This window comes from Ixodes scapularis, unplaced genomic scaffold (genome assembly GCF_016920785.2).
Source record: "Ixodes scapularis isolate PalLabHiFi unplaced genomic scaffold, ASM1692078v2 PGA_scaffold2__306_contigs__length_199485367, whole genome shotgun sequence".
Classification (NCBI taxonomy): domain Eukaryota; kingdom Metazoa; phylum Arthropoda; class Arachnida; order Ixodida; family Ixodidae; genus Ixodes; species Ixodes scapularis.
Genome location: NW_024609857.1, coordinates 162,059,607 through 162,075,081, shown reverse-complemented (window position 1 = coordinate 162,075,081; position 15,475 = coordinate 162,059,607). Strand labels below are relative to the sequence as shown.

Below are 15,475 nucleotides of genomic sequence, written 5' to 3'. Positions count from 1 at the left end.
GCGCCTAGAATGAGAGTGCGTTCATGATCACGTGGTTTACGGTTGCCATGGTGTGACTAACTTGGGCAGTGTTGCCTGATCGCCAGATCAAAATTATCAACATTCGTAACTTTAATTTCGCCACTACTAGAGCTCTAAAAATCGCGAAACTTTGTGCTAAGAAGCATTCCATTTCAAGAATAATCTACCCGTTTAAAGTAAGCACGATACATTTTATCTTTTTAGGTTGACTGATTAGTGATCAGAATAAGCCCGACACGAAGTCAGAGCACGACGCACATCTCAGTTCTTGATCGCATGTGTTGATGCTGACAGAACATAAATTCAGAAATCCGAAATGTTTTTTTTTTTTTTTTTTAATCTTGTATATAGTTCTTTTCCCTCAAACAAATTGCCACATGTTCGCTACATGTCGGCAGCAGTGGAGAAAGCTTTTTTTTTTATATATATATAACAAGAGCGAATTTTTTGGACTTTTGTTATCAAATCTTGAAGAAAAGACAATAAAACATAGCAAATGGCTGCTTATTTTGCCCAGCTTCGAAGAAACGACGTGCTCCAGTGCCTTCTCGATGCTGAAGTAAGACCGGATGATAAAAGCAATAACAAATCAGCGAACAACGTCGCCATCGAAACCAAAGGTACTTCCTGGTATCGTTATGTTTCTAGGGTTAATCTTGTCTTCGCCACTCAAGTAGGAACGATTGTAACTAACGAAGCATTTTTATTATTATATGAGATATTCGGCTTCTCTGTCTAAGAAATGTTTCTGACGGGTTGTAACATAAAAATGCAAGAAAGGTGTAAGGCGATTAAGAAACATCTCTGCATATTTTAAAAAAAAAATCTGATCAGAAAAGACTTTTGTTGATGCGCTCAAGGACGAAATATTTCATTTTGAACAGGCGGTATCAGAAGGCTTCCAAACCTGACAGAAGAAGAAACAACACTACATGCAACACTTCTCTTTCTTGGAAGGTAAGTTCACCAGGCAAGAGTGCTGCAATTTTACATACTTTTTTTTATTCTAGAAATATCTAAATGCATGTAACCTTTATCACGTTTCAGTTCCTTCTCTGCTGAAAATATTATTTGATTAAAAATCAGGGCTACGGTTCGTTTCTTAATATTTAGGCTTGTTCCAGATAGCAGGTGTACCCCAGACATGCGAATTAGAGACTCTATAGAACCCAGTAACTCCCGGACCCGTTGTAACAATGATTCTTGAATAGATAAGACTCCGTCAAAAAAGGACTAATATGGCTACCGACCAAGTCGTGAACTACGAAATTTGATGACCGGAATAAACATTTCTGACAGGGAAAGTAAAAAGAAAAGCCCACATTCCTTTAACGTTTTAGAGGAAAAGAAAAACTGTCGAACATTTCAAAAAAGAGTATTTGCAGAAATGAAAATGCATGCTGCTTCCTCTACAGGTATGCTGTTGCAATTTGAAACACTCGTTTGCTAGTTTTTCGCCTCTGCTGTTGATGATGAGATCGTTTATAAGAGGTAGAGACAACTGGCCCCAGAGAAAATCGTTCTCCAGTGGACTGTATCCTTGAGCTCCTGCTATTTACCCATATATTTAAGTAAATCTCTACTATAATCCTTTGCAACTTCCATTCAACAATAAATATGCAGCAGGTATCACCTATGTTGGTCAATAGACGGAGAGGACATGTATACCTAAAACAAAAACTTTTTTTTAATTACGCATGTGCCAGATTAATATTTTTCCTGTCTGACGATTTCTCCAGCATGTTGTTACCGTTGACAACTTTATTATAAATTTGATGTGAACGTAATGGGAGTACAATGAGGATCTGACTAAGTTTATTTATCTGTTGCAGTTTTCAAACTATATCAATATCACTTTCGTATACAACTTACCTTTTGGCTAAGCATCCTGACGTTCAAGAGAAAGTGAGAAAGGAAGTGAACGAGTCAGTTGCAAAATCGGTAAGTACTGAATTCTTCTCCTTGTTACCCAAAACTCGACTCAATCGTTATGCTATTATGCTATTATTATCCTTACTGTGTAAATATTCCAAACATATATAAACAATCTAAATGCTGAGGGCATGTAAAGGAAACACAAATTAAACTACTGTACTACTACAAAATAGCTAATTATGAAAGATAACACTAATCATACTGTGAGGGTGTGATAAGTCTTATGAAGTCTTTATACCACAGGGCTGTCTTGATTATGACACGGTGATGCACAAACTAAAGTACCTTGGACAAGCGTTGGATGAAACTCTCCGAATATTCCCGCCGTCCCTCGCGTAAGTCCAACCTGCAAAAGACGTTTATTGCCGCTTCCGGGACTTTTCTACCCCCAGATCGTGAACACGCTTCTGTGGCATTCTGACTGTATAATGAATCCTGTTGCTGTATCCCGGTTTTCATATGGTCCCAGTCCCCCTTTTAGAACCCTGTAGAATTCGCTCTGCAAAATCTCTCTTCTTAAGTGAAGTGCCTGCCCCACCGGTGTGCTGCGTCGCATTCCTGCGCAATGATGTTACATCAGCTGCGCTTTCTTTCATAATCAGGCACCATTACCATCCACCACTGCTTAGGACACCCATGGTAACGACGACGATCAGGCACCGTTGATCGGTTGGCATTACGAGACATATAAGGACTGTGATATTCGAACTGTTCCAGGTTTTTAGCGATTCCTGATTAACGCAAACTAGAACGAGTTATATATTGGGTGCTCTTTCTTGAGTCACCTGTTAAGAAATCATCAATTTGTCCCTGGGAACGGTTCAACCAATATATTCTACATATAAGGCATTTGTTGCTTGGTCATGACGGGACATTAACAAGTCCCCCGAAGACATTGAGTATGGCACCACCTTGAGCCAACCTTCACGATTCCTGACTTGAGCAATTGAGTGCTGAGGCCTTGGTCAGCTACCCTAGTTACTGAAAAGGAGGCCGGTCTTGTTGTCAACCACATTGTAGAACTCACTGTCGCTTGGACGTACAGACGAATGCAGCCTCATGAGAGCTCTAGCTATACACAAGAACGCCACAACCTTGATCACGACCTTGATTTGGAGGCAGAGTCACGTGGCTGGTTGTCTCTTCACAGATGAGTTACGAATTGCGTGTATGGGGGTTGAGCACTTCGACTGTGGTGGAATGATCCACCACACAACCGGCGAGTAAAAGATATGCAGTAAACAAATTGTTCCAAGTAAGAAAACGCAGTAAAACAGCCACCGCAAACGTCCCAGCTTTGCGCTATTCACGTCTCAAGTAGCATGCGTAGTTCTAAAGTTAAATAAAAGTATATATACTGATTTCAGTCGTATGAGTACTAAAAAAATGGTCTGCGTGCTCAGTCATAATGTCGCACATGAGACTATGATACGGAAAAATTAAGAAACGTTCAAGCCGAAAAAAAGACAACAGTAGAGAAAAAACGTGTCAAACGCAACTCAAATAATTTAGTTTTCTCGCTCGTTATATACACCAGATGTCGACGTCACCGACCTATTCACAGATACACTCGTTAAAGACACAACAACCAAATGACCACTTAACAGCAGGAGCTTCATACCGGTACTTTCGATGAATGGATCTTTCAATGAAAAACTTTCGATGATGGGTCATTCGTCGAAACAGTACAAATGTTTTCACAGTGGTTATGACCTTGAGACTTTCTTTCACAATGAACAACAACACTTTCTACAAAAATGAAAAAACAAATTTGGAGGACAGATGAAAATACAGGAACATGCCGACCTGGTACATATTATAATTGATTATCACCAGCTCGTCTGTACACTCACTGTTATTCTTCTTTCAGTTTTATGACAAGAGTGGCCAAAAATGATTTTGAGTATAATGGCATAAAATTCAAGGCAGGTGTGAGCATTATATCCCCAGTGCTTCAAGTACACATGGATCCGAGGTACTGGCCAGAACCCCACAAGTTCGACCCTGATCGGTAATGTATTTGAGCAATTTGTCATTGATGCTACATATTAAAAGCTTCTCTTAAAAGGCACATCTGTCTGGTCGGATGTAAATCTCGAGTAGGTTATAACAATGTTTATTGAGAAAAAAAAAAGGAAACTTTAACAGTAGTTCAATGGAGAAATCTATGCCCATATTTAACAACTGTACATTGAATTAAACTGCGTTTCCGACAGCAGAAATGCCATATCGGCAAGTACAAACAATCAAAGAGCATATGTTGGATGCACCTTAATATGTGCATTATAATTTGGTTTAATTTATTCCGCTTTAGTCAATTTAAAGGAGTTGTGCAAAGATTTTAACGTTGAAAAAATTTGCATCTTCTACTTTTGACATTGTTTACCTTGTCACAAACGACAGAAACCACATCTCCTTCCTTCAAAATGTTGAGATTCCGCCGCGTAATCGCGGGGCAAAAATTAGAATATTTCCCGACCTGAAGCCGCGAGCAGCAGCCATGAGAACCACGCGGCATGACGTCAATGGGGGACTTATAAAGAAATAGCAAGTTGTGCAAATACCTGCTCGATGAAAGGGAATTTTTCTAGAATTACTGTCGTTCGAACATAAATATAAATGCGTCAAAAACCTGGTATCATCGACAAAACTTTCATTATCCGGAGTTTCAGCGGCGCCATCAATCCGAGGTCAACAAAACCGGCAGCTTTATCTGCTACCGCGAGCAGCCGCCAGAAGCCGGAGGGGGACGGGGGCAGAGCCGGACGGGGATGGCCGCCGGACCCGGGCGTTGGCACTTTCCTCCTTTCGCCATGTTGATCGCGCTGGCTGAGCAAGCACGTGGTCACGAACGCGTGAGTTCTCGCTGCTCACTGATGGCTCTAGAGAGAGAGCTTCACCGGAACCCCGCGCGTCCCCCATTCATGTCCCAGCGCACGTGACTCGGAAGATGGTGAAGGAGTTAAAAGGTGCCGAAAACCTCAATCTTTGTCAATTTTTACAATGAAAACTAGGACATGCAGGTAAAGTCGATTTTTTTTTTTGTGCTTTACTTCAGAAAGGTTGAGACAGCAACTCCCAAATTATTTAAGCAAAGCACTGAAATTGTTGCACAGCTCCTTTAACAATTATCGTCGTCACTTCTGATTGTAACAGTCATTGCGACTTTTTCAGTAATTCAAATGTCGACCAAAAATTGTTTACTATTCAAGAAATGATTCAATGTGCCTATTTGTGACGGTCAGAAGAGTGAACAAACGACTCAACAGATAAATACTCGATTTATGTTCCCGCGTCGTTTCTTGCTTTATTTGTTTGTACACATACGCCCTAACCCTATTTGTTGAATTACAGATGCCCCAATGCATAAAATACGAAACTTTTAGCATAACTGTATGTGTACAAGGCAGCTGATACCAATTTTTACGACAATAATAGCTTAACTTATAGACAAACTACCTGTTTTGGAAAGCGAAAAAAAGTCACTCTGTGGCACGAATGCGTGGTTATGTATACCCCTTTTTTTATTGCATCAACGCAGTACGTTTGAGAAGCAAAAGCACAATGCACGCATATGGTACAGTGGTGTTCTCCTTCCCCTAGTGGCTTCCCAGCAAGTACGCTATAGAAACAACTTTGGTCTCAAGCTGGTCAATAATAAGAACCTAACTTGCGCTATATCACGGTTCCGCCCCAAGTCGTTAGTTAGTGTCAACAATACATTTCTTTGGTACTTATATGCGGAGTGTAAGTTCGTCTGCTTCATGCACAAGGGTTACGATGATGTCAGAACGTCGAGCTCTTACTGGCTGATTTAAAAGAATTGGGGGTAGACCTCCAAGCAACTAGCACTGACGTCCACCTACTATCCATTCAATCAAAGCGAATCAAAACTCGGCGGTGTTCTGACGTGATCGGAACTCCTACGCAAGAAGCGTACGACTTTCTCCCCGCATTGCTTTTCTCTAGCTGGCCACATAATTTACATAGTACCAGACATGAACCAGAGATGCTACGTATCAACCGAATAACCAGCAGTAAAACCTTCATGTGGCAATCGTTTGGTATATGCCCCAAATTGACATTTGAAAACCGTACGGCCATAGCCTAACCGCTCATTCACACTGGAAGCGGATCCGCGTTCGCAATGCGGTTTGGAACGCGGTTGTATAAAGATCCAGTACAATTGCACGCGCACTCGATGACATCAAGTACGCGTGCAATTGTACTGGATCTTTATACAACCGCGTTCGCAACCGCTTTGCGAATGCGGATCCGCTTCCAGTGTGAATGAGCGGTAACTCTGACACGTGTTGGCAAGTTAGGCCTAGACATGCCAAATGACATACAAACTATCAGGAGTGAAACCTAACATTTGCACTTGTTTGCCAAGTTGGGGCCAAAATACGCAGAATACGGCCTAAGAAGGTCAAGCTTGGCTCTACCACGGCTTTTTCTGGCCTTTTATTGCCCTAGATTACCAGACAAAAAAAAAGAAAGACGTTTAGAAATATCTGTAATGCAAAATTAGAGCGCAGCTCTTGAGGAGGAGGGGAGCGCATGCTCCTCCTCCTCCTCCTCCGTACTCTATCCTCCTCCTCTCCTCTCCTCCTCCTTCTCCTCCTTCTTTACCCCCTTCTCTCCCCTCCTCATCCAAGTCAGTTTCCCCGCTAAATTAAAGGGGGGGGTGGGGAATGACGTCACATTACTTGGTGTCAAGTCACCTATGAACCAATTCAATTTCTACGCTAGATTTAGCGGAAAAATTACGTCACGTGACCTCAACACCAATTCAGTTCCCCGCTAAATTTAGTGGGGAATTGAATTGATGATGAGGTCACGTGACGTCAATTTTTCCTCTAAATTTATCGCGGTTACGCCGACGCCGACCATCCCGGAAACGGGCGCCCAAGAGCTGCGCTTTAAAAACAAATTTTGGGCCAAATGCACTCTGCTACCTGGGTTGACACGCATTAATCTGCTTCACTCATGTATCGACCGAACTTAATCTTATCAATATTTTCAGGTTCAGCCCAGAAAATATAGAAAACGTCCACAAGATGGCGTTCCAGCCTTTTGGCCACGGACCCCGCAGTTGCGTCGGATTCATGATGGCCGTTCTCGAAAATCGCTACACCCTCGCAAGAATGGTTCAAAGCTTTCGATTTGAGCTCGGTGAAACTCAGAAGGTAGTCGTCATTTTTAATGTCGTACAATCCAATCTTGGAAAAATATATATATATATATACCACGGTCTTTAAAGGTAACCTGATGCATCATAAAAAGTTTTAAAAAAATAATGTTTTCATAAAAATATACAGATCATTTATCGACGACATTCGAGGTGCTTCCGCCATTCCCATTGGTTAGCCTAATGTATCCCTTGAAAAGGGGCTTTCGAAGATCGTGCACTTCAGCTAGTTTGTGAAGCATAAATACGAGTGTTTGTGTGTGCTTTTCTGCCTCAAAAAGAATACAGTAAAATCCCGAGCAATGCCCCAGCTACGGAAAAATAACACACCCGTTCTTTTTTTTTTTTTTTTTTGGCTTGCGTTGCTATTTTGTTTTAAACACCAAAATATAGCCTACTCCTAGTGATCGTAGTGTTCGGATCAATGATGATCTTGGCGTTAATCCGTCTAGTTATCTATGGCGAGGTATAAGCGAACATTCCTGACTGGGAAGTACAGTCATCTTTCATTCATTGCTCCTCGTCGTGATAGCATGATTGACAGACACACATAATCTAAAAATAGCATTTGTTCAACTTTTCTTGATTGCACACCGAAAGTTGGCCGGCTTATTATTTTTATTCAAATTTCTCTCGGTTTTAGATGGGCTATCTATCGGGGCTTTACGTTATATAAAAGCCAATAAACGAATCATAAATATATTGTTTCCAAATGTGTCCTTGTCGGGCGTATTTATCATACGCAAATTGTGTGAGTTTAGAATTCTGGAAACAAATGGAAAAGAAAACGTATTCATATGTACGCGAATGAAAAACCGGACAGGAAACAGCCTGGTTGAATCCGATACTCACAGAAGGTGCCACACACGCCCAGATGTGCTGAATCTCCTTTCCGACGTTCATCTCCAGTAAAGTGTCAAGCTTTCGTTACATGTGGCGTCTTCTGTGAGTAGCGGCATGACAAATACTTTAAACAGCTGCCAGTATATTTTTTTTCTTTTCTTTTTTTTGCTGCGCATACAAACAACAGCTTTGTCTTTTTGTTTAGCACGTGTTTCTAGCAGTCCACAACTGCAATATTTGAGTATGAGTACCTAAAGAGCAGTTTGTAGAAAGTGTCATTGCGCTCCATTAATTGTTTTATTTATGCCGCTTAAATTGTAGCACTCGCGAACAGATCGCAGAAGAGCTCAAAGCACAGAGATAACGGAACTTGTCCATTCGTTATCTGCCGCTTCTATTGTTCCCAGTTGTTCACCATGAAGGGTGAAGTAGATGAAGGCCAATTATGCTGGACCAACAGCGCCTAGAAGGCCTGCGCATGACGTGATCGATAGTGGATCCCGCTTCGTGACGCTCAAGCTCGACGAGGGACGCCGCAAAGCGGCGAGCGCATCCGTCATGACGTCGCAGCGAGCTATGCGGACAGAAAGTCGTCTGCTTCTTGCGTAGAAGTTCCGGTGACGTCAGAACGACGCCGAGCTCTGATTGGCCGACTGAAAAAATAGTGGGTTAATCTCAATGCTAGATGCTTCGAGGTCTGCCCACTATTTTTTTCAGTCAGCCAATAAGGGTTCGGCGTCCTTCTGACGTCACCGCCACTCCTGCGCGAGAAGCAGACGACTTGCTCTCCGCATAGCGGCGAACTCCATGTGAGACGTTGCATGACGCGCTGGCGGAAATACTGACGCAAAGCGGCGCTGCATGAGGGACACCAGTGATAAAGTTTGGAGGAAAAACCTGTCTTCTTGGTGACATTATCGCGACCCGACCGGCTGTCTCTCGTAATTTAACGATTATCTCAAACTGAAGATCCACCTAACTAGGTCGTGCTGACTTATTACGGAAACAATAATATCAGACATTGTTCGGATATATTTTAACGTAGATAAGCTAAAGTCACCCACATGTTAAGAATAGCGGGGCATAAATTCTTGCTTTGTAATTGGTTCCGCGGCCTTTTTATAAGCTCATTCAGCAATCTCATTGACTGCGGAGTTAGAATAACTAAAATTCGCAGATCTCGCCCCACCCTGCCTTTAGCTTTGGTGGTCAGTGACTATGGTGCCTAGATTAGGTTTGACGTGTTTCGAATGAGAGGCGTATTACTTTGATATTGCCTTTAGTGTAAACCACTGTTTAAAAAAAAGAAAGAAACTATATCCACCACACACGGCCTTCAATTTTAAAATATCCAGTGCGTCTACTTCCCCGCAAAACTCAGGAAAAGAGTACGACGAACGACGAAACTCCGAATAGACTTCTAAGGAACCAGTCTGCACTGCGATACTGAGCATGAAGTTTCTGTGTTTGCATTATACTCAGTGTCACAGTATGGACTGTTTTATTTTGAAGTCTAAATAAATCGCGAGCCGTGTTTTTTGCTCACCGCCCTCTCTAGATACCAGCAATTTGCTTTCCCAAGTGCTTTGCAGTAAAGTAGACGAACGGCGTCTTAGGGTGTTGTTACGTATTCAAATTTCCGTAGCCTTCTTTAAAACAAATAGTAAAAAAAAAAGTTTGATAACAACAAAGGGGGTTAAGCTGTTGGTGAGCTCGCATTCCAAGGCTGACGTCGCCGAAAAAAAAACTTTGCGAGCTAAATGATGGTGTAATATTTACGTTTTTTCGCAGGGGATGTTGGACATGGATCCATATGGCATGATGTCTACGCCAGCGAACGGCCCGTGGATTAAGTTTCACAAACTCTAAACGTCAAGAGCTGAAATATTTGTGATACACCGAACACAAAGAATGGCATTGAGAACTAACACATTTATATCAATGAAACCTTGACAAGGTGAAAGAGGAATTTGTTATGGCAGAACCGTGCTAAAGAAAAGACCTACAAGTTTGAATGAACCAGGAATGGGAAAATTTTTGTACGCCTAAAAGAGGCTTCTGTTCACATCGAAGACAAAAGAGACTAAGAAAAAATTATGTAAACAGGGAGAGTTCATTTGATTCGATTAAACTCTGGGACTTACACTAGGAAAACTCGAAAGAATGGGCTTGAGAGGACCATTTTATGATTTTTTCCATGACCTCCTCACGGACAGATTGCAATTGGTGAAAATAGAAAATTCTGTTAGTGGTAAAACACAAAGTGAGTGCAGTGTACCTCAAGGAAGCACTTTGGGCCCGTTGCTGTTTAACATTTACATAAATGAGTTAAGCCTACACTACTACACACTACACGCCACTACAGTTTAGAATCTTCTTATATGCAGACGATACAGTTCTACTATTATCATACAATATATAGGAAAACGCAATTTCAATATTTCAAAAGGACGTGGACATGTTATTGCAGTGGTTTTCTGCCAGTATTATTCCAGTAAATAACAACAAAACGAAACGTATGTGTTTCTGTAATCCCCATAAACAGGTATTTATTTAAATTTGAGGCTTGTCAACTCTTGCAAAAGTACAGCATTTCCATACGAACAGTCTGTAAAGTGATTAGGCATATTTTTTACGAACATATTTTATGAAACCATCACATAAAATTTATTTTAAAAAAGTCTTCGCATACTATCAGCTTATCTTCACCGATTAAAGAGCGTTTATGATATAAATGTTAGGAAAACTGTTTGTATGACCTTAGGAGAGTCGATCTTGCGATACTGTATTACTGTTTTCGGTCAGTGTGCAGGAAATAAAAAGCTAGCAATAGACAGATTACTCAAACAGATGGCGAGTAAAGCTGCGTACGGGACCACATATGATAACATAGTAATAGATAGGAAAATGAATGAACTAAATATAATGTATCCTTCTAAACTATATGAACAGGCATTACTACGATAAGAGCTCGAAAATTGAGGTCAAAAAGAGAAATCTGAGGTACACAGAAAGGTACGTAATACCCAGAATATTTACGAACTACGGAAAGAGAATAAAACGGCATTATAGTCCTTCCCTTTTTAATAAATTAACTGATAGTTTCATTAGCATATCATCCATGCGAACGTCAAAGAAAGCTCTTAAAAAGTGGTGTCTAGAATGAAAAACCTGATTTTACATTCTGTTGCTTAGTGTATATTTACTGGGTCAATTCTGTGTTATGCGATTTTGATTTTCATTTATTGCTTATTATAGTATGTTTCTAATGAGGTCGTATGGTAATTAGAATTTGTTAGTATTTCAGTGATCAGTTCGTTTTCATTTGCATGTGGAGAGTAGTTTATTTTGCATGGCGCAAATATTGCTGTGTTTTAAAATTCTGCTTAATTACTTTACTTATAGTGTTACTCGTAATACAGTGTTCTATTCCTTTTATTTGTAAATGTTTTTGGTCTGCCTGGTCCCACGGACAAGCAATCTTCTTTGCTTTTGTGGGTCAGTTACTGTAAGTACTTTTTTAGAGGAATAAAAAAAACTTTACTATTATTATTATTGTTATTATTCTGGTTGTTCCTGGGCACCAAATAAAAGAGTGATTGATTGATTGATGATTGATTGCAAACCAAGTACAGAAAAACGTTAAGTATAACTTTGCATAGGAAAAAAAGTTTTTTTCTTTTTTTTTGCTTATTGTTGTCATTTTGAGATCTCGCGGCAGGACAGAAAAGCGAAGACCTAACAGGCAGGCCGGCTGCCTGGGTCAGAACGGTTTATTCCGGGCACGCGTGGGAGTATATATAGCGCTGCCACGGCCCAATGGCAAAACAGTTAATAAAACAAACAAGCAGTGCATAACAGTATTGTCATGCTTCGGTGACGCTGCCCGAAGTGATAGCGATTCTCCTCTTCTTACAAGTGAAGGCGATCAATGGGTTTCCAAGTCCGGGTGGATCGTCGCAGCTCGAACGGCACACAGCTGTCTTCTGGCTCGCTTGAGGTCGTTGCGTCGCTGTACAACTCGTTCGCAGGGCTCCTGGGTGAGGGTGCAGTTACCACGGAACCGCTGGCGGCGGGTGCCTCGCTGATTTCCGCCTTGACTTCCCGTAGCCGTAGCTGATCGAGATGACGGCGGGCGTCGCCTCCGGGAGTAGAGACCACAGTCATGCGAGCGCCGTGGTCGCTCTCCACCGTCCCGGGCAACCATTTTTCACCTTGCCCGAAGTTCCGGTATCACACGGCAGCATGAGGGCGAATTCTCGGGACCTGCAAGTCAGGCGAGCACACTCGTCTTGACGGCACAGCAGTGTCGACGCGCGAGCGTACTTGGAAACCGAGTAAAGCGCGAGACACATGCGCGAAAAAATCCATTCGATCCGGCGTCCGATCCGGCAGTACGACTGCCTGATCCGAAAAATTAGGTCGCTTCAGACGTCGGATCGACGGCGATTCGAAGTGCGTCCAACGTGCCAGATAGATTCGCACGACGGACGGATTGTCGGAAGCGTCCAGCCAATGACGGCGCAGCCACGAATGTCATGATGACGTACTGGGTCTGGCGGGACGGGCGCCGGGAAGCCGGACGCGTGGATCCCGCTGACCCATTTGAGAAAGGTGGCCCCGGCAAAGAATGCACTCGCTAACGAGAACGAGCTTCTAACTTTGCTCGTGTGAGCTGAACCGTCAATCTGGGACCAGAGATCTGTGAACGTGGACCTGCGCTGGTGCGCTTGGACCTTTTGGGCGGGGAGCCGAACGGATCGTCGTGTCGCATGCAAGGTCGGAAGCGTGTGTCTCAAACTGTCGCTTGCGGCGATTCGGAGTGGCGTTCGGACTGTCGGATTGGACGTCGGATCGGACGATTCTGCCGTTCATGTGTCTCGCGCTTAAGAGTTCGGCCGGTGATTTCCCGTCCGACAGTGGAGTGCGACGGTAAGACAACAATACTTTCGCCAACTTCGTTTTCAAATCCCCGATTGACAACTTTGCTAGGGACTCTTTCACTGTTCTGACCGCCCGCTCTGCCAATCCATTAGATTGTGGGTGATACGGGGCGGTTCGTAAATGCTCCACGTGATTTCTTTCCAGGAACTCGCCAAACTGCTGACTAGTAAACTGAGTCCCGTTGTCGGACACAATCGCACGTGGTAAGCCGAATCGGCTGACATCTCTCTGAGCTTCCTTATGGTGGCTTCAGTGGTGGCAGAGCGCATTGCGCATACTTCGATCCACTTAGTGTGTGAATCCGCCACCACCAGCAGCATTTTGTCTTCGATTGGCCCGGCAAAATCAATGTGGAACCGCGACCAATTTTCTCCCGTTTCTGGCCAGTTAACAGGCGTGCTTGCTGGTGGCATAGGAGTAGCCTGTGTACAGTTGTGACAAAGACGAGCCAGTCGTTCTACCGCACCGTCCAATCCGGGCCACCAAAACAATGTCCGGGCTACCCTTTTCATGGCCGTCGCCCCCTGGTGAGCCTCGTGGAGTAGCTTGAGCATCTCTTTCTGGGCTGCCCCTGGAATGACGACTCACTGTCCCCAGTAAAGCAGGTCCTGGACGACAGTCAACTCCTGCTTTCTGCAAAAATAAGGATGCAGCTCATGCTCTTCTTTGGATAGATTTTTCGGCGTCACGCATTACGAAGCTCTTTACTGCAGTAAGTGTTCTGTCCTTGGCACTGAGCTCTTAGCTGCCGTGCCGGCAGAAACGCTTCATCCATGCACTGTATCGCGAACACGTACTCCGGCAGCTCCTCCTCTCGGCTCTTCTCGGTCTGTGGAAGGGGCAACCGGCTGAGGGCGTCCGCGTTCGCGTTGAGTTTTCCGGGACGAAATTAGATTTTGTACTGGAAGTCACTGAGTAGAAGGACCCACCTTTAAATTCTTCCCGATGCCAGCAGAGGTATCGGCCGGTCCTCTCTCCGCAGACCCAACAGGGGTTGGTGATCGGTAACGAGGACGAACTGTCGACCTAGCACGTAATCCCTGAGCTTGGTCACGGCGAACACCAAGGCTAGTGCCTCTTTCTCCAATTGGGAATAATTTTTTTCCACTGATGTCAGGCTTCGGGAACGGAATGCGATTGGTCGGTCTACAGACCCCAATCGGTGCGACAGCACAGCTCCTACTCCTGTTGGCGAGGCATCGCATTCCAGACGGAGTGGTTTAGCTCGATCAAAAAACGTCAACACCGGAGACTCAGTAGTGTCTTGGCCTTTTCCACGGCGTCTCGTTGTCTCGGTCCCCATTGCCATACCTCATTTTTTCCTAAGAGCTCGCAAAGCGGTGCCAGCAGGGTGGACATATTTGGCAAATACCTGTGATAATACGTCAACAATCCAATAAAGGCACATAGCTCGCTTACGTTCGTAGGGCTTGGGGCCTGCCGGATCTTCTCGATGGGGTGAAGCCCTTCCTGGTCCACTCTGTGGCCCAAGTAGCAAATTTCACTTTTCCTAAAAGTACACTTCGACTGCCGCAGCCGCACACCCATGTCTTGAAATCGTTGCAACACAGCCCTCAGATTTTCAGTTCCTGGCTGCTCAGCCACCAACACGTCATCCAAGTACACCTGCACTCCTGGCAGGCCGGCCAGCATGGTTTCCATTTTTCTCTGAAAAATGGCTGAAGCTGATGCAACCCCGAACGGCAACCGGTTGTAACGAAAGAGACCGCGATGTGTATTAATCACCGTCAGTTTTTTGGAATTCTCGTCCAACGGTACCTGGTTATACGCGTCTCGCAGGTCTAACGTACTGTACACGGCCCCACCACGCATCGACGCAAAAATGTCCGCTATGCTTGGCAGAGGGTACTGTTCAGTAGCACAGGCAGCATTCACAGTCAATTAAAAATCTCCGCAAATTCTAATGGATCCATCACTTTTCCGCATAGAACGATCGGCGCCGCCCATTCTAAATGTGTTATCGGGGACAAAACTCCCGTTTGAACAAGGCGGTTTTACTCCTCACAAACCTTATCCCTTAGAGCGCAAGAAACGGGTCTTTCCTTCATGAATTTCGGACGAGCTCCTTCCTTCAGGTAGAGATGCACAGGGGGCCCTTCGATGGCTCCTAGACTGGCTCGAACAGGTCATGGAAGTCGCTCAGCAGGGATTCCAATTCCTGGTGGTCTCGGTGAGCAGAAACAGAGGCCACTTCTGCGCCAAGCAAGTTCAACTTGTTGATTACATCCCGGCCACAAAGGCTGGGTCCGAGGCAATCCAACACCACCAGGTTTGCAGGAACCGTGCGGCCCTGGAAAGCAACGTCCAGATGCAGCTCTCCTAAGGTGGGCAATTTTTCCGAGATAACAATTCAGTCTCAGTTCGCTTTTTGCAAGGCTAGGCCATTGGTTTCGGCCCTGAAGGTACACGTTCCGAGGAACGACGCAGACAAGAGAGCCAGTGTCTATTTCCATGCTGATGTCAATGCCTCCCCAGCAAAGCTTCTTCCTGACGGGTTGAACCAAACTGACCGTTGCAGCT

General features: G+C 44.0%; 1 protein-coding gene across 4 annotated transcripts in view; it reads left to right on the top strand.

Annotated features, from left to right (window-relative positions):
- The window catches only part of LOC115309766 (cytochrome P450 3A14), a 38,503-nt gene extending 26,964 nt beyond the window's left edge, over positions 1–11,539 (top strand). For all 4 annotated transcript variants that reach the window (XM_029967972.4, XM_040219964.2, XM_040219965.3 and 1 more), the window contains 7 exons: positions 539–641; positions 906–978; positions 1,854–1,962; positions 2,200–2,291; positions 3,827–3,967; positions 6,983–7,145; positions 9,782–11,539. In XM_029967972.4, the coding sequence (XP_029823832.2) occupies positions 539–641; positions 906–978; positions 1,854–1,962; positions 2,200–2,291; positions 3,827–3,967; positions 6,983–7,145; positions 9,782–9,859 (759 nt within the window). In that variant the 3' untranslated portion in view covers positions 9,860–11,539. The remainder of the gene's footprint in view (positions 1–538; positions 642–905; positions 979–1,853; positions 1,963–2,199; positions 2,292–3,826; positions 3,968–6,982; positions 7,146–9,781) is intronic.
- The last annotated feature ends 3,936 nt before the right edge of the window (positions 11,540–15,475 follow it).